The sequence below is a fragment of the Gouania willdenowi genome, chromosome 5 (assembly GCF_900634775.1).
Source record: "Gouania willdenowi chromosome 5, fGouWil2.1, whole genome shotgun sequence".
In the NCBI taxonomy this organism is placed as follows: Eukaryota; Metazoa; Chordata; class Actinopteri; order Blenniiformes; family Gobiesocidae; genus Gouania; species Gouania willdenowi.
In genome coordinates, this window is record NC_041048.1 from 21,961,050 (window position 1) to 21,982,104 (window position 21,055).

The window sequence follows — 21,055 nt, forward strand, 5'->3', positions numbered from 1 at the left end:
AGGCTGTGTTTACTGAGACTAGTGTAGACTTTAAGGTGGCAGCTCCATGCATTGACTTTGGATTATTAAAGGGGGTGGGAGCCTTTATTAGGTGTTGTAAAAACAAAAAGAAAGGGACAAAAGGGCCAGGAGGGACAAACCTAGATTTAACTACCAGCCCCATAAATGCACCCCCTGCATCCCACCCTACCGATAAACTCCTTGACCATGAACAAATCCAACCCAAAATGTAAAGCTTCCATTGTTTTTGCACATGTGCATTGGTTCTTTGTGTACACTGTGAGTTTTTCGACTTTTGGGCCCCAACTCACACGTCCAGAGCCTCTTGTTCTGAGTTTTCGCAAGTAGATGGAAGGAATAGTGTAGCATTTGTGCATGGATGAGACTCGCTGTGTGTGGTTGCTTGTGTGTGTGTGTCTCAGCCTTCCTTTATTTTAGGTGTTTGGTGCCATTTTTATGGAGCTATCTCCTGGACGGTAGCCTGGTTTCACAGCCTCTCCTTTACAAGGCACTGCCAATGACAGGAAGGGCTCCTCCTTCTGCCAAGGCAGGAAGCCAGGAGAGGACAGAGGGGGGAAGAAGGTTATTACTGCTGCTGTGCCTGGGTGGGGGTGAGGGAGGAAAGAGGAGGAAGGGTTGCGCTGGTATTGAACTTAAAGCAGCTGATGAAAGAGAACGTCACGGCTGCTGTTGTGATCACTTACTCAGCATTTCTGAAAACAAACTCTGTCCTCAGCTTTATCTGCTTGTAATTAATTTACTTCAAAATGACACGTGGCACTCTAATTTTGTGTGGGCCCCAACACAAAAACACAAAATGGGTGCAAAAACACATAAATGAGTCAAAATAAATGACCAAAATACAGAAAATTACAAATACAATACACAAAATGACGTCAAAAACACAAAACGAAAACTAAAGCCTACAAAATGTCAGCAAGAAGACAATAAAATAACAAAATGGAAAAAAAGAAATACACAAAATGACAGAAGAAACAAACAAAATATCAACAAAATTATAAGGAAACAGACACAATGACAACAAAAAACATTCAAAATGTCAGCAACAATAAACAAAATGTAAACATAATTACATGAAAATACACAAGTGGACAATAAAACCAAAGAAATTGTCAACAAAAATGCAGAAATGGGGAACGGAATGACAACAATATACAGAAAACGACAACAAAAATACAGAAAATTACAGAAATATACACAAAAGGACAACAAAATGTCTCAACAAACAACCACAAAATGATTAGAACAATTGACAAAAAACCCTTTGTTCGTTGCAGTTTCGATGGTCAGAATGTTCGTTATTCCATAATGTGGCCCTCGGAGTCGGATCAAACAATCACATTCTTGTGGCACCCGCTGTGATAAAAGTTGCCAAACGTCTGTAATAGATCTTTAGAATTTTGCTTTCTGGAATATGTTGCTTGCAAAGGAGTTATTCTGACATCACTCTGTGTGTGTGTGTGTGTGTGTGTGTGTGTCTTTGTTCTTGTTTGCCATGGCTCTCAATGTTATTAGTGCTCCCAAAATTCACTCAAAAAGCTTTCACATTATCTCCAAAGTCGAGTTCAATAAGATGTGCCCGTGTTAGCAGGTCGAGCGAGGCTGCAGGTCCTCCAGGCCAAATGTCACAGTACTCGCTTCATAGAAACACTCAGAAAGCCACAAAAGAGCATCTTCAATGTGAGCATGTAACACGCACTCGTGTTTGAGGTTCTCGTTCGCAGGGTTCATAGGACCACTTGTGAGCCGCTTTATCGAACTTACACATTAGCCGCTTATGTATGAACTTATGTATGAACACCTTTCCCCATAAGTCTTTGTGGCTTGCAGCTCTTGTGGCTTAATCCGAAGTTTTAAAGTCCATAAAATCTCATTTATATCAACACAAAACAGGTCATTTGGGCCTTCCTTATGATCCAAAACACAACAAACACTTCTCACAGCATTACAAGCATAAAGGGCCTGTACTACGAAGCTGCAGGATAAGTATATCACCGGTATCTCTCTGTTATCTGGCTTCATATATATATATATGGTCGGAGGATATTGCATTTCCAAGAGAACTGATTGGTCAGGAGGCGGGACTTTTATACTCGCTCAGAATTTATCCATTTCATAACCTTGTCCTGACCGGGTTAGGTGTTCAACCTAAGTTACCACGGTGATCGAGCAACATAAGACGTTATCCAGTGTCATAGTACGAAACACACTGAATAAATCCTGGAAGTTCGTGCGATAAGAGGAAATGCAGCTTTTTAGTACAACACAAAGGTTGCAGTTTAGGTAAAGATTTGTACTTTTTTATCAACCCCTGAGAACTTTAATTTTCACTGTGCAAGTACATGAAGCGTTAGACGTTATATATGTTTTCAAACTCAGCCTTGATATCCTAAAACCCTGAGCTTTGACTCTCAGGCTGTGTTGCTGATAAGGAAGGTTTGTGCTTTGTGTTGTCTAAACATGGATGTGCTGAACAGACAACAAACACTGAGGAAACAGGAGAGGAGGAGGCTGGAAAACACACATGACAGCAAATGATCCAGTTTGTTAGACAGGAGACAGAGGTGTGGCGTTTCCTGCTGCTGAGCTGGAAGCAGATCCAGTTGTTTTTCATCCTGAGAATTTCTGCAGGAAAACGAAACAGTGATAACAAATATTATGTCATATGACAGATTACAATAAGGACTTGGACTTAGTTTGAAGCTGTGTGCCCAGGTAGTGTTACACAGGTTGATGGAGCCGATTCACACGAGTCACACCGTCTCTTCTGTGTCCAACAGTGGCGTGCTGATTGATGTTGTGACACAGCGAGGGGTGAGCTGCAGGTTAAGGAGGGAGAGGTAGGAGCTCAGAGGCTGGGCTCAGTTCAGGGTGATGACAGCTGCTGACACTTTTTGGCTTCTCTCCCTCTTTCTCCACGCCAGGTAAAGCCTTCCTCCCCCGCTCGCTCTCTCTCACCGCCTTCAGCCCAGCGTCTCTCACCCTGTCTGCCTCCGTCAGGTTTCTCAGAGTCACGTCCCTCCTCGCCCGCTCTCATCACCCTCAGACACTGTCAGTCAGTACCTCTCCTCTGGCGCCAGATGCAGCCTCGTTCTTTCAATGGGAGCTCTTTTTTTCCATTTGTTCTCTCAAGGCCGCTTTTACAAAGTCTGTGTTACTACATAAACACAAAACATGGATCAGGTTTCAACGCTGCTCATTCAGCTCCTACACATTCCCACAACTGAATGCACATATAGTATACGCCTACTTTGTTTATTCACCAACTTGTTTGAAACATTTTATTTCCAACCATCCAATAATAAGAAGAATAGAATAGAATAGATCAGAATAGTCCAATAACTGGAAGTTAAAAAGTGGTTCTTAAAAATAATTTTAAAAAATAATGTTTTTACTAAGATATGGACTGGCACCCTGTCCAGGGTGTACCCCGGTGTCATGTACTGAGTTCACATCATACTGAGATTGTATATACGCATATATGCGCATGCGCGTACATGCACACTACCGAAAAATGAATTTTTGCTTAAAAAAAAAAAATTAAAAAAAAAAAATCATTCATTTTTGGTTATTTTTGTTTTCAAAGTGAACGGACACATATTTTACTTGTTTATTATTTATTATGTTACGGTTAGGTTGGGATTAGGGTTATAATCTCAGTACGTGACACCAGCCTAACGCCCTGTGTGAGCAGGAGATAGGCACTGGCAGAACCCCGTGACCCTGAAATAGGACAAAGTGGGTCTGAAAATGAATGGATGGATGTTTTTCCTAAAATATCTTTTCGAAACAAATAAGAACGTAAATCTTTTAACGTTTACACAAATAAAACAATGTACACTTTTTTATTTTGTTTGTCTTTTTTCATTTCTTTCCGTTGTGCAGTGGCTGTTTCATATGAGACTCTGCTCTTGTTTCAGTGTACTGTGGTTTGTCATTATTCACTGTTGTGCTTAATAATTACATCAGTTTTTATTCTTGTTTTACTTAGTTTTTTTATTTTTGGTTTTGCTGCTTGTATCTATTGTGTACAGCACTTTGTGCCCGCTGTGGTTCTTTAATGGCTCTATAAATAAAGATGAGTAAACTGACTTCTTTGTTCTAGTTTTCTTATCGGGCTAATGAAAGCATTAAAGATCTACTGTATGTATTGATTGTGAAGATAGTTTTTTATATATTCTGTGCATTGGCTGGTCTATATTTCTCCAAACCAACTTATTAGCTAAAATGTTCTTATTGGGCTATAAAATAACTTCAAGTCTCAATTGTGAGGAAGGGAACGACAATGAAATATTATTTGAAACTGTATAAACATTTTCTCCACATCTCTCAATGTGTTTCTGTCCAGTGACTGTTTCATATTCTTCTAAATCAACCTATTGATTTAAACCACATGTGTCAAACTCATGGCCCAGGGGCCAAATCTGGCCCTTTGGAGCATAGAATTCGGACCGCCAGAAGAAAGTAAAAATGACAGCGAAAACATGAATCATTGTGTAAATGAAACTAAGCAATATTTGCAGGAGCTCACAGGTTTCCTGGTGCTTATATCAAATGATGGTAGTCATTTTTTAATTAACTGTTGAAAAAAACTCAAAATTCTTACAAACTCCTTCAATTTTCCATAAAATTATGACATAATATTTCCCTCAATTAAATATAAATTGGTCACAATGTCTAGGAATTGTAAAGTGAAGATCCTGTCGGGACTGATATTTATCACTTATTGCTTGTATATTATCAGTTTATTGCATATTTAGTATTTTATGTATGTGTAGTAGTGCAAACTAGGGAACAATATTGTTTTCCCGCAGAAAATCTTTTGCCCACTTGCGATCAAACTGCTCCGTATTTGGCCCCTAAACCAAAATTAGTTTGACACCCCTGATTTAAACTGACTTATTGGTAGAATTTAAAGTATTAGCTGAAACAACTAACATTGTTGCAAATCACACTGTAAGAATCACGATATGAATACAAAAAAGAAAGTGAATGCTGAGGAAAAGGTTGTTTTTTTGCTGTGATGTTTGGGATGAGCTTTTGCTCTTATTGATGCTTCACAAGGGAAGTTGCATTCATTCATCATTGGCTACAGTCTGTGTTTTTTTGTTTTGTCTAAATGTGGGGAAAACTGCTTTGTTTTTTAGCAAACTGTGTCTGTTAAAAATGACGGTTGCTGAAAATCTCTGTAAGACTCAAACACCGCGGAGGTGGAATTTATGTGCACGAGTCATTAGAAAAACAAAGTGTTGAATATCAGTGGTTGGTTGTTGGGGATTTTAACTGTTGAGTGTTTTCACTGAGAACAACAGTGACGTACCTCAGTTAAATAAAGAAATACTTGAAATTGTGTCCAAACAAAAGGATCCTCTGTGTGGAGCTGCTCAGGTAGTTAGCATGTGCCTTATTCAGTCAAGGTCAAAGTTAAATAGTCAGGGTTGTGTCTACGTAGGCCCGTGCTGACTTTTAAAAGTTTGTGTCCTCAGGCTCACCTCCTTCCTTCACTCTCCCCTCTTTTCATTCCAGCCTCTCTGTTTTATTGGATTATTCCTTTGTGCCTTTGCCTCTCTGCTTTTTGAAACCTTACCACTCTTGTTAAAGGCAGGCACTGGGTTCAGGTCGGGGGTGAGGGCCACATTTGGTGCAGTCCTGTGCTGTCCATTGAAGGCTATAGGCGGGGCTGTGACTTTGGAAATTTTAACCCGGGATTCTTTATTTTTACTAGGACAGGATCTGAGTTTGGGGTTGGTGATGTGAATGGCTACCCAAGGTGACTGGATCCCAATAAAGAGGCCATCACTCCGGTCGGGGGCCTCCTTCCCATCCGAGACACAGCCTTTATAGGTCCGCTTATGAGTCTGGCCGACTATTAAACCCTGTCCAGCCTGCACTGAGGAATTTAGGGCCAGGAAACAAGGGGGTGGGGGTGGGAATGGGCAAAGGGAGGTGAAGTTTGGGTGACTGAAGGTGAAAGTTGAATGGCACGCTCAAAGGAATCTGGATGTTCTTTGGTCATCACCTTCAGGGGTGCGTTCACACCAGCACTCTTTAACCCACAGGCGTTTATTTCCCTTAAGAAATGCACTCAGGTCCAGATTTAGCTGGATTCCTGTCCATTTACGTACAGATCATATGCAGACGTGGAGCAGTGAGGAGGAGCAGCATGTGTAGATGTTTGAAGAAGCTCAGAAATAACAGTTTTGAACGTGTTTAGCAGGTGGATGCATGGCAGCTGTAAGATCACACAAAGATGTAAACAGAGGTGTAAAGAGTACTGATATATCCTAAAATACTCAAGTACAAGTAAAAACTTGCACAATTGGAACTTAATTTAATTTCCACAAAGGCATCTGTATAAAGTTAAATGTTTGTCAAAATGTACAATAAAAAAACACCAATGAATTCAATTAGAAAATCCAAAAATATCAGGCCCTAAGTATACATAGCTACATTCATGAACTCTATAACTGAGAAACCTCCATTCAATGCTGTTTTGGAGCGATGCATCGCGTTTAATCTGATTGGTCGGCTGTGATGTGATTCATTTGATTGTTGTCTGGTCATTTCATTTTTTGTAGTTTCACAATGTCCGTTAATCATTTCAAAACCAAAACATAATAATTTACTCAGCAACAGTTGGGTGTAGAAATGTAACGAATTACTTTACATCTTTTAAAATATACTTAAGTACAAGTAAAATGACTGATTGAGAAATATACCCAAAAAAGTACAAGTACCCATGAAAGCAACTCAATTACAGTAACGTGAGTACTTGTAATCTGTTACTTTCAGCTCTGGATATAAATCTGTGATAAATGATCTCACTGCAGGTGAGACGTGGTATATACTCAAAAATCATATCGACACTGGACAATTTGAGCTACGGCGCCTCAAAAATAAGCAGCTCATGTCTCTGACAGGACAGTGTGAACTCAAACCAAACCAAGGTGTTTAAATAGTCGTCCTTTCGCAGCACACTCAACTAGTCCAGGACTTTCCTGGCCTAAAGCAGCCTCTGGTGGACTCACTTCATAGCAGCAGCTTCATTGTGAGGAATCCTGTCTTCAAACAGTGTTGCTTTCACTCTTTCCATCAGTGACTGTGACATGTGGTCATCCTATGGTTGTTATAGCGAAGGCCATTTCTCCTCAGCGAGACGGTGAGAAGGAACGCAGGGAGACAGTCGAGCCTCATAAACATCCCACCTCTGTTTGTTCACATGGGCCTGGTGGTATACGGGCACGTCTGCTCGGACAGCCTTTCCAATGAAATGGTGGGGTTGTGCACGTAAACACATGCACACTGGGGGGAAAATGTAGATGTCCGTCAAAAAGTCAGCACAGGTTCCTCGCTCCCCCTCTCGCTGGCTAGTAAATGGAGAAGCCAATCAAATCTCAGCTGCCAATCAGCATTTTATCAGCAGGGCCATCTGGCCATCAGCTAATTGTGTCTCTTTAAAGTAGTCAGCAGTGACCTCCTACACCCCCCTATACCCCTTCTTTTTAAACATGTCTGCCTTTGAGCTTGCCTTCTGGCTCTGGCCTGCATTGGGTTGGTCATTGATTGCAGATTTCTACAATTTCCAATAAGTAAAGGCATACTGGTAAAATAAATAAAAAATAATAATACTAAGGGTTTCTTGTTTACCGATGATCATTGTCTCAGGTTTCTTTTATCATATACTTCATATTGCAGAATAACCAGAAAATTACAAAGTTTATCTTGTCTAGCACTCGTAAAAAATCAAACCAAACCATTGACATAATTGTGTTTTTTTTTATAAATATAATTTAGTTCCTGCTGAGTCTCAGAGGCTCATTTGTTTGATTTTAATCGTGTGTATGCAATATTTGAACTTTATTTTGTCATAGCTGTTATCTATTTTGCTCATGTCTCTTTAAAACAGGTTCTGAAAGGGTTTATTTTTTTTTATTATTTATTCAGTTCATTTCCGACATGGTTGCAATCACAGAAATTCACTTTGACATACAGAGCAGAAATCACACCGTTTTTTTTTTTTTTTTTTTTTTTTTTGTCTTTTTGCATGCCGGAAAGGGAGACGGAAAAAGCAGTTTGCTTATCTAAATCCGTCCCCTGTTTTGAACACAGTAAATTTGACATCAAAGTGTTTCTTTCCTGGTCGAACATTATTATCTTCTTCATACCACAGTTATGTTTTTTTTTTCTTTTGTTTTTTTTGTGTTGGATGTGTTTCTGTCGTGAAGTTCTATCAAAAGATTGTGTGTAATAATACGCTAGATGTTTATTGCACAGCTACAGGCTGAGGAATGGCTTAGAAAGGAACAATAAGCACCATCTGAAACCTAAATAAAGAGGACGATCAAACAAGGCCCCAGTATAAACTGTACAACTCATGGTAATGGCTGCTCCATGGAGGAATAAAACTATTCAAAAAAGTATTTTTTATTTTTTTCCATTTAATAGGTTATACGTTAATCTACCATAATGTTGTAAGCATGTGAACATGAGAGGGCTCTTCTTTGTAAAATAAAGGTTCAATTACAAAAAAAACAAAAAAAAAAAAAAAACATTTCCATTTAAGCGAACAAGTGAAAAAGCCTCTCATTTCTTGTCTATGCAGCCGTGGAGACGCAAAGCACCAGCTCAGAGGAGATGGTTCCCAGCTCTCCTTCTCCTCCTCCTCCTCCTCGGGTCTACAAGCCGTGCTTCGTGTGCCAGGACAAATCCTCCGGCTATCACTACGGCGTGAGCTCCTGTGAGGGCTGCAAGGTAAACCAAGCCGACTCAAATCATGTTGAGGTCCTTGAATGCCAAAGCAGCATTCATAGTAAAGGGAAAGTGCACTTATTTGTTTTAGCAGTTATTTCACTTTTGTTTTAATTCTCACATAATTCAAACTGTGGTGTCTAAACAATTGTGATTCACTCCTGAGATGTAAAGGTCAGTTGAAGATGTTTCCAAATGTATGACAAATTGCTCAACTTATTGTCATAGCACGGTAATCAGTCAAATCTTAAAACAAAACCAGCAAACTATGACTATTAAAACCTGAAAAACATCATCAGACGTGCAATTAATGCAATGCAACGTAAACATTATAGAATAACTGAATAACATTGTAATGTTTCATTAACTACCCTAACATTAAGCTTTGTTTTTATAAACCATATCAAAAAACAAATCACCATTTTTCACATCTAACAAAGACAAGAAATCACCATTACGAAGCAGACTTTATCTTTCCAGCATTAGATTAGTGTTGTTACAATACAAATCCCTTTTTGTTTGAAAAACTTGGAACAATGGCCTGTGATAGAACCACAGATGATCAGGTGGAATATCACAGGATCAATCTCTGGTCCAAACAACACTGCTATTGCATGTGACCTGCCTCTCTCTGATTGGTTCTTGCACTGACAAGGATGACGTATTAAAGGTGTGTCAGTAGGACATGGTCAACTCTTACAAGGATCCATGGAATCTACAGAAAAAATAAACTTGATCTGACAGAAACGGTAGCGAGTAACTATAGAAATGTAGTGAAAGCATGCCCCAAAATAATACGATAGATAGATAGATAGATAGATAGATAGATAGATAGATAGATAGATAGATAGATAGATAGATAGATAGATAGATAGATAGATAGATAGATAGATAGATAGATAGATAGATAGATAGGGCCTGTTCAACAGCTTTAATTTTCTATGTAGCGCCCCTATTTGGCCAGTTTAGGTCACGTGACTAAGACTAAACCTAACCCTAAGACGCTACGTACTTGTACTTCGGTAACCGTACCGATAGCACCAGAGGTTGTCCGTACGACAACCGTACAAACAGACACTGTCATAATTCAACAGCTGTTCTATCTCCACTATTCAGGACATTGAGCGAAAAAATGAACTTTATAATGATCCGCGTAACATTAGTAAAGCTCTGCTGCTTCATGCCCTGGTGAAGACTGTTCTGTTTGCCGAGGTTCGTGTGTGTGTGTGTGTGTGTGTGTGTCATCTGCCAATAGTAAACTGAATCCTGTAAATAGCAACACATACTTCCTACGGGCACCGCACTAGTATATACAAAACACAGAAGAAAAATAAAGAATACATGAAAAGAGTACATCACAAAGAGTCCCTTATCCTTTCAGGTCATACCAGTGCTTCCAAAGTTCGGAGGTGTAATGTGTAGCACTGTATAGAATGTTCGTTAAAATGACTGTTGTCCGACTTATTTAGTTGGCAGACAGAAACTGTACTAAAGATTGCATACTGCAATACTGTTTGCTAATAGAGGTTTGGATTTCGTCATGATTCATTCGTTGTAGGCCTGCAGTTATATTATATATAAATATTGGAGTATATTAACACTTCTTTGTAAAATGTGCACCTTCTTTCTGCATAATGTCAGACAATTATTTACACATTGTCTTTATATAATTCTTGTATATATTTAAATATCAGAATCAGAAAAACTTTAAAGTATAATTTTCCCAATGCAAGTATTTTCTTTTAATGATTGGTGCAAAAACAGCAAAAATAATAATAATGATAATAAATAAAACATTTCTACTTGTATACAGTTCTATATTATTTTATCGTTGTTGTTCTTGCATTTTTAAATGTTCATGTTACTGGCCTTCTTGGCAAAATGTGCACTTCTACGGGCAGGGGAACTACACAGTGACATTAAACACAACCATTGTCTTCTTTTGAAATACACATATATATATTATGTCAGGTTATCATATAATTATCTGTAAAGTAAGGTAAAATGATAATTAACTGAGTGCTTGAGAACGTGAGCATAAAAGTTTATACTTTGGAGCTCATGTTGTGAATGAAGGCAAAAAGCTGCCCTCTAGTGTATCAGTGACGTAATTACACAACATCAGGTTATGGGAGAAGAACTACTGACTGAAATGTACTGTATGTAACGAGGCCTGTACTGGTGCACAGCAGGAATGTCAAGGGTTCATTCAGCGAGGGCCTCAGTGTGTGTGTGTGTGTGGAGATTGCATGTTCTCCTGCCTGAACGTGTGAGGGCATTTTCCAACTTCTCTTTTCCTCCCAGGCTTTATAATATTTGAGCTTCATGAAATTATGTATTTCCTAAAATAAAACAAGGAGCTTTAAAAAGCTTTTTTTAATGGCAAAGTTAACTCCTTCATATCCAACCCGAAAAATGTCAAAAACGCCTAAAGAGGATATACCAAATTGTTTTCGACACTGTTCTTGAACCTTTTGGAGAACATGCAAAAGCTTCATATCTACATTGGTGTGAAAAAGTGTTTGCCCCCTTCCTGAATTCTTACCTTTTTTGCATGTTTTCTACACTTAAATGTTTCAGATCAAACAAATTTAAATGTTAGTCAAAAATAACAAGTAAACACAAAATGCAGTTTTTAGAAAAAAAATCCAAAGCTACATGGCCCTGGGTGAAAAAGTGTTTGCCCCTAAACCTCCTGTTAAAACATAACTGTGGTTGATCACACCTGAGTTCTATTTCTGTAGCCACATTCAGGCCTGATTACTGCACACCTATCTAGAAATCACTTAAATAGGACCTACCTGACAAAGTGAAGTAGACCAAACTATCCCCAAACACTATAGAAATCATGCTGAGATCCAAAAACATTCAGGAACAAATGAGAAAAAAAGCAATTGAAATCTATCAGTCTGGAAAAGGTTATAAAGCAATTTCTAAAGCTTTGGGACTCCAGCAAACCACAGTGAGAGTCATTATCTACAAACGACAAAAACACGAAACAATGGTGAACTTTCCCAGGAGTGGCAGGCCGACCAAAATTATCCCAAGAGCGCAGCAACGACTCATCCGAGAGGTGACAAAAGACCCCACAACAACATCTAAAGAACTGCAGGCATCACTTGCCTCAGTTAAGGTCAGTGTTAATGACTCCACCATAAGAAAGAGACGGGACAAAAATGGCCAGCATGGCAGAGCTCCAACACCAAAACCACTGCTCAGCAAAAAGAAAATTAAGGCTCGTCTTGTTTTTGCCAGAAAACATCTTGATGAGCCCCAAGACTTATAAATATTCTGTGGACTGACGAGACAAAAGTTGAACTTTTTGGAATGTCTGTGTCCCATTACATCTGGTGTAAAAGTAACATCACATTTCAGAAAAAGAACATCACACCAACAGTAAGATATGGTGGCAGTAGTGTGATGGTCTGTGGCTGTTTTGCTGCTTCAGGACCTGGAAGACTTGCTGTAATAAATGGAAGCATGAATTCTGCTGTCTACCAAAAAATCCTGAAGGAGAACGTCCAGCCATCTGTTCGTGACCTCAAGCTGAAGCCAACTTGGGTTCTGCAGCAGGACAATGATCCAAAACTCACCAGAAAGTCCACCTCTGAAAGGCTGAAGAAAAACAAAATGAAGACTTTGGAGTGGCCTAGCCAAAGTCCTGACCTCATTCCTATTGCGATACTGTGGCATGACCTTAAAAAGGGGGTTCATGCTCGAAAACCCTCCACCGTGGCTGAATTACAACAATTCTGCAGAGATGAGTGAGCCAAAATTCCTCCACAGCGTCGTGAAAGACTCACTGTAAGTTATCGCAAACACTTGGTTGCAGGTGCTGCTAAGGGTGGCCCAACCAGTCAATAGGTTTAGGGGGCAAACACTTTTTCACACAGGGCCATGCAGCTTTACATTTTTTTCTTCCTCATTAGTAAAAGCCTTCATTAAAAAACTGTATTTTGTCTTTACTTGTGTTATATTTGACTGCTTACATTTGTTTGATCTGAAACACTTTTTCACACCACTGTATGTAAAGGCACCCTCTGATGTTTTTAATTAGCACATATCACTGGTATGAAGTAATGGAAGCTGCAACAAAGAAAACCTTTTTTCCCTTGCCTACATTTTTGCTTAATATCATTTGTTGCTACAAACAGTAAAATGAAGATAGGTATTTTAAAACTGAATTATGCTTTCATTGCCTCCAAATAAAACAAAGGAAGGATTTTAAGTTACTTCCTGTTGTATGTTAATGCTTTAATTAGTAAGCTCTTTGCTGGCCTGACTGCTTCTTCGGGCCCGGGGGCGGCTCTTGGGTTTTGCAGTGGCGGTACTTGGAAATACATTTGTCATGGATGCACTGGCCTTGGGCTGTGGGATAACACTCATACTGGGCTCAACCTTAGACACGTTGTTCCCAAATACCTGTTTTATGGAATTTCCACTCACCTCTTCCTCTGTTCACAGCCACCACCATTATTCCTAAACCACACACTGGTCACCAAACTGGCTTGACAACACAACAATAAACACAATATACACAACCACAATTTCACATCGCATCACTTAAAACTATTCCTCACCCATTCCATATCCTATCTTGTATCCCTCTTCCCTGTTAACTTCCCCACCCCCCTCCAACCCCTCACCTTGGTGTAACACTGCCCTCTCTTTTTTACATCCTCCCTTTAATAAAGTATTTCTTACCCTTCCCTAGGGAGGGCTGGTGACGGTCACAATTATGCAATGAAATAAATAAATTTATTTAATTGCAATAATAAAATATGCATTGCTGTCAAAAGATTGCACTTCTTGTAGTGTTAACCTTCGAAAGCATGTGCAGACAAGGTAAAAAAAAAAAAAAAAAAGAAAAAAAAAAAAAAAAAAAAAAAAAAAAAATAATTAGTAAGCTCCGCCCTAGTTTTACGACATGCTCACAAACTACTGATCACTTCAGATAAAGGTTTATTCTCACTAAATCAACCCATGTTGCTTTGGATAATATATTAGCTTTAGTTTTTTAATATATCAAAAATGTTATTTATATTATTGTTTAAACTAATTAATTAGAGTTGACATTTATTATTATTTTAATCTGTTTATTCATTTAATTAATCAATTCATATATTTATTTTCATTTATCTTATTTTTAATCAATTAACTGAGCCATGTATTAGTTTTTCTTTATATAATATCTCCTAATGGGGAACCTGCCTTTATATACCGTATTGTTGTTCTTGGTCTTGTGTCTAAATAAAGCACACTGACATGAAATGTGCTAAATAAGTGATTTTGAGTTGTAAAAGTATTTTTTAATGTATATTTTTCAGGGTTTCTTCCGCCGCAGTATTCAGAAAAATATGGTGTACACCTGCCACAGAGAGAAAAACTGTCAGATCAACAAAGTAACGCGCAACCGATGCCAGTACTGTCGGCTGCAGAAGTGCTTTGAGGTTGGGATGTCCAAAGAAGGTCAGTGACTGAGGAAGAGTTAAAGTTCAAAACACCCTTCACATGTTTGATCGTTACGCCGTGTTCCCCTGTAGCTGTCCGTAATGACAGGAACAAAAAGAAGAAGGATGTGAAGGAGGAGGTGGTGCTGCCCGAGAACTACGAGCTGAGTGGAGAACTGGAAGAGCTGGTGAACAAAGTGAGCAAAGCCCACCAGGAGACGTTTCCATCTCTGTGCCAGCTGGGAAAATACACTACAGTGAGTGTGCAGGCTCAGCTCTCCTGCTCCACTTTAAGCTCTGTGCTTTGCAGAATGTACACAGGCACCGTGTGCGGACTGAGCTCAGACACCCTCTGTCTCTCTCCCAGAACTCCAGTGCAGACCACAGAGTGCAGCTGGACTTGGGCCTTTGGGATAAGTTCAGCGAGCTCTCCACTAAGTGCATTATAAAGATTGTGGAGTTTGCCAAGCGGTTACCGGGCTTCACCACACTCACCATCGCTGACCAGATCACCCTCCTCAAATCTGCATGTTTGGACATCCTGGTACTTGGTCCTGTTTCTCTACACTCATCCACACCTTTTTAACATTTCAAAGAGTAACTAAACATCTGCTTTCTCCCGACCTGCCACTAGGAGGGAAATTCAAAAAATGCCTCGATTATGAGCGGAACACCTGGAGCAGTTAAAGCTGCAGTGTGTAGAATCCTCTCTCTGTTCCGTTTCGAAACTGAAAGTTAGCCTCCCTTACTGATATCTTTTCTGAACGCTCTTAGCAAATGTTTTTCTCAATAGAGACAAGTGACAAATGTAGAGACTTTATCTTGTGTTATTGGAGAATCTTCTGATGTTTTAGAGAATCTAACATGAAAGCACGTATCACATTGTAGTTACTGTCCTCAGTAGCTGCTGCTGCCATCAGCTCGTCCCCGCCAGAATGTTCACAGAGGCGGCTGTGATCTAGGCTGCCAGCCGCTCAGGGCAGAGTTACAACCATCACTCCACATGCAGACTGTAAAATGAATTCAGTATGTTAGTGCCTTTAAACTGTTGCTACTCTACATCGGTCAGCCTTTTTCCGCTTGCTTTACTGTGGAACTGTTGTGCCTAATGCCGTGATGGAGACTTCTGCTGAAACGTCAGTCAAGCAGCCAAAAGTAACGGCCAAAACAGCTCATGGAGCACACGTGTTTGTAGGAAGATCTCTGATTGGCTGACACCCAGCGTCACGGTCCTGGATTTATAAACTTCATTTACAGGGCCAGGAGAAGAGATTCACTGTCCACATCTTTGAGCATTAAAATATGCTCAAAGATGATTATGGATATTTGACCAAATTGTGCCAAAAAAACTTACATACTGCATCTTTAAGACACGCCCAGTCTATACTATAAAATCTCCAATTAACAATTCATGCTATGTTAACTAGCCACTCATTACTCAATATACCTCTCTATCCACTCTTCTCTCATCCCAGCCTACTCACCACAGATTGTAGAGCCCACAGGTGCTAGTTTTTATAAAAGGGCGGGGCTAACAGTGCTTGTTTGTGATGCAAGATGGTCCAAAAATGTCACATGATCTTGTTCTCAGCAAATAGCAAAAATCAATTGTAATAGCCAGGTTTCAACCCATAGAGGGCAGTCACTGACATTTTACAACAAAAAAGGCCAAATTGAACTACTTTGACTAAAATGTTGAGAGTTTGTATTCAGCAAAAAAAGTACTTTTGGGGTTTAGTTACTCTTCAATGATGCCCAGCATGAGTTTACTGAAGTTCCCTCACTTGTCACGTAGCTACACTTCATTCACACTGCAACTTATTATCTGTCTTGAAAGCCTTCTGTCACGATAGTAACATTACTTTTACGCGTTGCACAGATGCTGAGGATATGCACTCGCTACACCCCAGAGCAGGACACCATGACCTTCTCAGATGGCCTGACTCTAAACAGGACGCAGATGCACAACGCTGGCTTCGGCCCGCTCACAGACTTGGTGTTCGCCTTTGCGGGGCAGCTGCTGCCTCTGGAGATGGATGACACGGAGACCGGACTTCTCAGTGCAATCTGTCTCATTTGTGGAGGTACGTCCGTGTTTCTCCTGTCACCTCCACCCCATGCTGTAAGGGTGAGAATTGTGAGTAGCTTACTGCTCTCTCTTTAGTTAATGATGTGTGTATGTGCCCCCACAACTTTAGACCGTATGGATCTCGAAGAGCCAGAAAAGGTTGACAAACTACAGGAGCCACTGCTGGAGGCGCTGAAGATCTACACCCGCCGCAGACGCCCCAACAAACCTCACATGTTTCCCCGCATGTTGATGAAAGTCACGGATCTGCGTGGAATAAGCACTAAGGGTGAGACTTCTGCTTTTCAGCCAAAAGTCAAATGAATTGACAATGATATTTGTCAATTCATTTGTCAATTGTGTGAAGAAGTACCTCAGTAAAGAATGCTGAACCAATAATACACAATATCCTTTTTCATATGAAACAGAAGAGGTCTTGAAATGGAGCCTTGTGGGACTCCTTCACCCAGATAATCACTGTTTGTTAAAAAACACTCAACATTTTTTTAGTTAATATCTAGGCTGCACCTGGTAAATCAGTTAGTAATGTTCACTTGGAATGACTTTTTAATATTTACTTTTTGAATTTTATCCACAAAAATTGTGACAATGGATGGACGTCAACAATCTTTTCTCCAATGCGACAACAAAAACCTTAGATTAAAAAAAATAGTTTTAGTTCACGAAAAATAAAAGCAATTTTGGATACTTTAATCTTGTCATTAAAAATGCATATTTGTTTTCTCACGTTGTTAGCATTCATGTGGTTTCAGGAAAAAACGCAGACAGCCTGCAGGAATATCATCCCTGACAGCTTGTTATCATTTACTCGAGTCATGCTGTGATGGAGTCTAAGTGAATTTCATATCTTATTTTGGCTTCCAAATGATTAGATGTACTGTATTGCCACAATGTTGTTGTTGGTATTGTTGCGTTGAGACAAACTGAGGCACACACTCACACCTTGTATCAGCCCTCATTTGACATTTTAGTTATGTTTTAGGTGCTCAAAGTCATTCATCTTACCATTTTGACTAAAGGTTGACGATTGATTTTTGTTGACTAAAACGATGAAGGAAAAAAATTACCACAATTTGAATAAAACCAATATGCAATCTCATCTTAGAGGGACAGTATAATGAAAAAATACAGTACTATAGTTATATACATTCCTTTCGTCTCATTCAGAGGGCCAAAGTTGAAAAAGTTCTGTTTCCTCCCTACCTTGTTATTCCACATTTTGTAAAAAGTGAGCTCCAAATGGGCGAGTTGGATTTCCTCACCATTATGACTCATAAGGCAGAAACCCCTCCTCCTGACAATCCTGGCTCCTCCTACCCTATAAGATTGTGAGCTCCTTGCTCAACATCCCACAGTGAAGACCCAGGAAGATAGCTCGAGAAGACTCAAACCCGTCACCCTTCGATTACACGCTTGCTCCCTTAACCACTAAGTCACCACTGCCCTTTATTCACAGTTAATATCTTTACATTCAGTATATAGATAATCCAGTATATAGATTGTTCAAAGCGCAGTGTGAGCGCTCGCAATCAGCTTCATTTTTAGCAGCCGCTACATTGCTTCGTATCGCCTTTATGACATGATCTAAGGTGTTTGTGACCAAATGCGACGCAGTGGTAGGACAAAACAAATGACCTTAAATGGATTATTACTGTGGCTGGAAGAGTTAAATATGACAAGAAAGTGACTTAGCAGCTTAACACTCAGGTGAGTGTTTGAAACAGCAAACTCAGATGACAGTTTACTTCGCTGCTGCTGCTGATGTGATACACACCATGAGGCAGCTTTTGTCGGACTCTCAATCAATATAGTCACCATGTGTTTTACTGTAATGTGCAGTTTTTTGGCTGAAAACAGTAACAAAAGTGTGAAGATAGCAAAAGAAAATCGCTATAGTGATTGCCCTCTCCTAGAGCGAGGCATGAAGTCTGTGTCTACAGACACGCCCACTCATACATATGCACGAATGCCTCAAAAACGACCTGTTTTTAGAAGAGTCATGAAAGTGCCTTTTCAGAGGGCCAAAACTCTGAAAAACAAGCAAGTTTTGAGGAATAAACCTTAAATACTATGTTGTTGGGGTTCTTAGAACAAATGGAGATGGGTGAAAAATAGCATAATACTGGACCTTTAAAACTAAAACTAACCATTAACACTGTGACACGTCCATAGGTGCAGAAAGAGCCATCACTCTGAAGACGGAGATCCCTGGGCCCATGCCGCCTCTGATCAGGGAGATGCTAGAGAACCCGGAGGCCTTCGAGGATGCCAGTGACTCTGGTGACAGCGCTGCTGCTGCCTCCGCCGTTCCCCCCACCGCACCCCCCGCGCCCCCCGCCATTCAAGCCATTAAGCAGGAGGAAAAGACTTCATATGAATCCACAGTCGAGGAGGAAGAGGAGGAAGAGGAAGAGGACGATTACTGGGATGAGGAGAAGGAGCGAGGGGCGGACAGTGAGAGCGAGCGGTCGGGGGCTGCAACCGGTGCAGCCGCGCAAAAGAAGAGCGTCACAGGGAAAACACAGTGAGATCAGGCGATCACATGACCTGCAGCACATCACACAGCATTATGCTCTTAAACCGCTGCATCACAAACAACGCAAACTGTACATTCAAACTCATAGAAGAGGCAAACGCACTACATTTCAGAGGAATGCTGTGTCCTCCATACATAGAAGAAAATGCACTCCTTTGATATATTTGAGGGTTTTTTTTCTTTGAAAAAAAAAAAAAAAAAAAAGAAAGAAAAAAAGAAGAAAAAATCTATTACAACAGCAGGACTTGACCTGGTGAACTACAGCCAGAATTGCTTATATCCCTGTTAAAATATACGCAACTTATTTTTCATAGTGTTGTTTTTTCCAAGCATTTACCTGTTTGTGTTTTGTCTATATGCGTGTTTGTATGTTTTCCCACGGTCCAGCTCTTAAACTGACCTGTGTGTGTTTTAAAGCTTTAACTACAGGAACTTTTAAAGAAAAAATATCAAGCAAAAGGAAAGAGGAGCTAATGAGCAGGACTCAACCTCACAGTGGGCCATAGGAAAGTTTAGGCTTGGGTTATCTACGGGCAAACATGTCGCATGCCAAACAAAGCAGCAGCCAAAGCACTCACACAGGAGGAGGGATACACAGAAATCTACAGGGTAGGTTTAACGCCATCACTCCAGCTCAGGTTCTTCACCTTGTTTGTGTCTGACTCCCACAGCCAAAGTTCTCCAATACAAACAGAGTTGTTATGTTGCTGCATGTGTGTGTAAGGTACAATAAGCAGGCTCAGGTAAGCTCTAACAGAGAGGGGAGTGTTAAAAACTTTAGGAAAGCAGTTTACATCACATGAAACCTCAGGTGTGTATAAATGTGTGTGGGAAAATCTGATTTTTACCAAAGCACAAACATTCTTCGGTTCCATCCTTTACCAGCAAGTGTTCAACAACAGTGTGAATGTGCTGCATTTGATGAACCACAAGCCATGATTAAAGACTCGTCGTTACATCTTTTTAAACCTTTTTCGTACATTGTAAATCAGGTTTAGGTTGGGAAAACAAACCAGTGATACTTACAACAGATGTGCCCAAGTCCGCTCCTGCAGTGCCTCAATTCTGCATGTTTTAGATGCTACGCTGATTGTACATTATCAGGCTTTCTGTAGAGCTGCATGTTGACACCACCATTAGATACAGGTGTGTTGGAGCATAGACACATCTAAAACATGCAGGACAGGAACTCTCCAGGACCTGATTTACACACAAAGACACACGTGGAATAAATGCTACCCACATGAAAACACCAGAGTTTATTACCGTGAAGCCAGAATGAGTCTGTGCATCCTAAAGTGGAGCTGGTGCAACAATAAAGCCATGGACACATAGGAAACACATGGCATAGAGATCAGAGGTTCTCAACTTGTGGGTCGGGACCCATTTTTAGTGGGCATTTGCAAGGACCCAATGAAGAGTAATATGTTGAGTTTTTTTAAATGTAAATATTCATTCAACAAATGTCCTGATTTATTCATGGTATACACAAATATTTTAAAGTTTTTATTCTTTGAAATCCTTTTTAGCAACTTTTGGATCAAAATTGAAGCCAAACATTTGCTTCGAATGTTTCATTAAAGAAGTTAATAAGAGTAATGCTAGATAATCCTTATTTCTTTAAATGTTGCCACAGTTACAATCAGCATTATTTCAGGTCTAAAATGCACCCACTATCCTTGTATAAGGTTGATAAGTTTAAAATGTTCCTGTTTTGTGGTCTCATCTTGTTATTAAGGAAGGTTTTTGGGTCCCAAAGCCGTACCAGTTGAGATCCTCTGCCATAGAAGATACCAACCAAAGAAAAACACTACAAGTCGTTCAGACAGGAAACCAAACAGGATTGAATGAATCCCATTACAGCTCTTCATGTTATTTCACGGTCTGAAGTTGGAGTCAGCTGTTACAGTGTGTTGTTATTGTTTTTTTATTGTGTGTTTTCTATTTTTATAAACACAATCTCGGAAATGTACAAAGAACTTGTTAAGTTCAGGGATTAAGGCTCTGATGATGACTCTTACACACAGATAAACACACAGGAATACAAATACCGTGTGTAAATGTGTGGTCTTTTTCTAAATCTTTTTTGATAAATGGGAATTCTGCATTATTTTTGGTGTGCATATAATTTGTTGTTTCTTGTGTTTTTTTGATAAAGGTGCTTCTTGCTGTCAAGCATCCTGATGTCCAGTTGTCTTTCTGTGCAATCAT

The 21,055-nt window shown here is 39.8% G+C and overlaps 1 protein-coding gene across 2 annotated transcripts in view; it reads left to right on the plus strand.

The window, feature by feature from the left end:
- Positions 1-21,022, plus strand: part of LOC114463554 (retinoic acid receptor gamma-A-like) — a 61,879-nt gene extending 40,857 nt beyond the window's left edge. For both annotated transcript variants that reach the window (XM_028447189.1, XM_028447190.1), the window contains 7 exons: positions 8,624-8,772; positions 14,097-14,238; positions 14,313-14,476; positions 14,587-14,763; positions 16,099-16,303; positions 16,418-16,576; positions 18,481-21,022. In XM_028447189.1, coding sequence (XP_028302990.1) covers positions 8,624-8,772; positions 14,097-14,238; positions 14,313-14,476; positions 14,587-14,763; positions 16,099-16,303; positions 16,418-16,576; positions 18,481-18,836 — 1,352 coding nt within the window. In that variant the 3' untranslated portion in view covers positions 18,837-21,022. The remainder of the gene's footprint in view (positions 1-8,623; positions 8,773-14,096; positions 14,239-14,312; positions 14,477-14,586; positions 14,764-16,098; positions 16,304-16,417; positions 16,577-18,480) is intronic.
- The last annotated feature ends 33 nt before the right edge of the window (positions 21,023-21,055 follow it).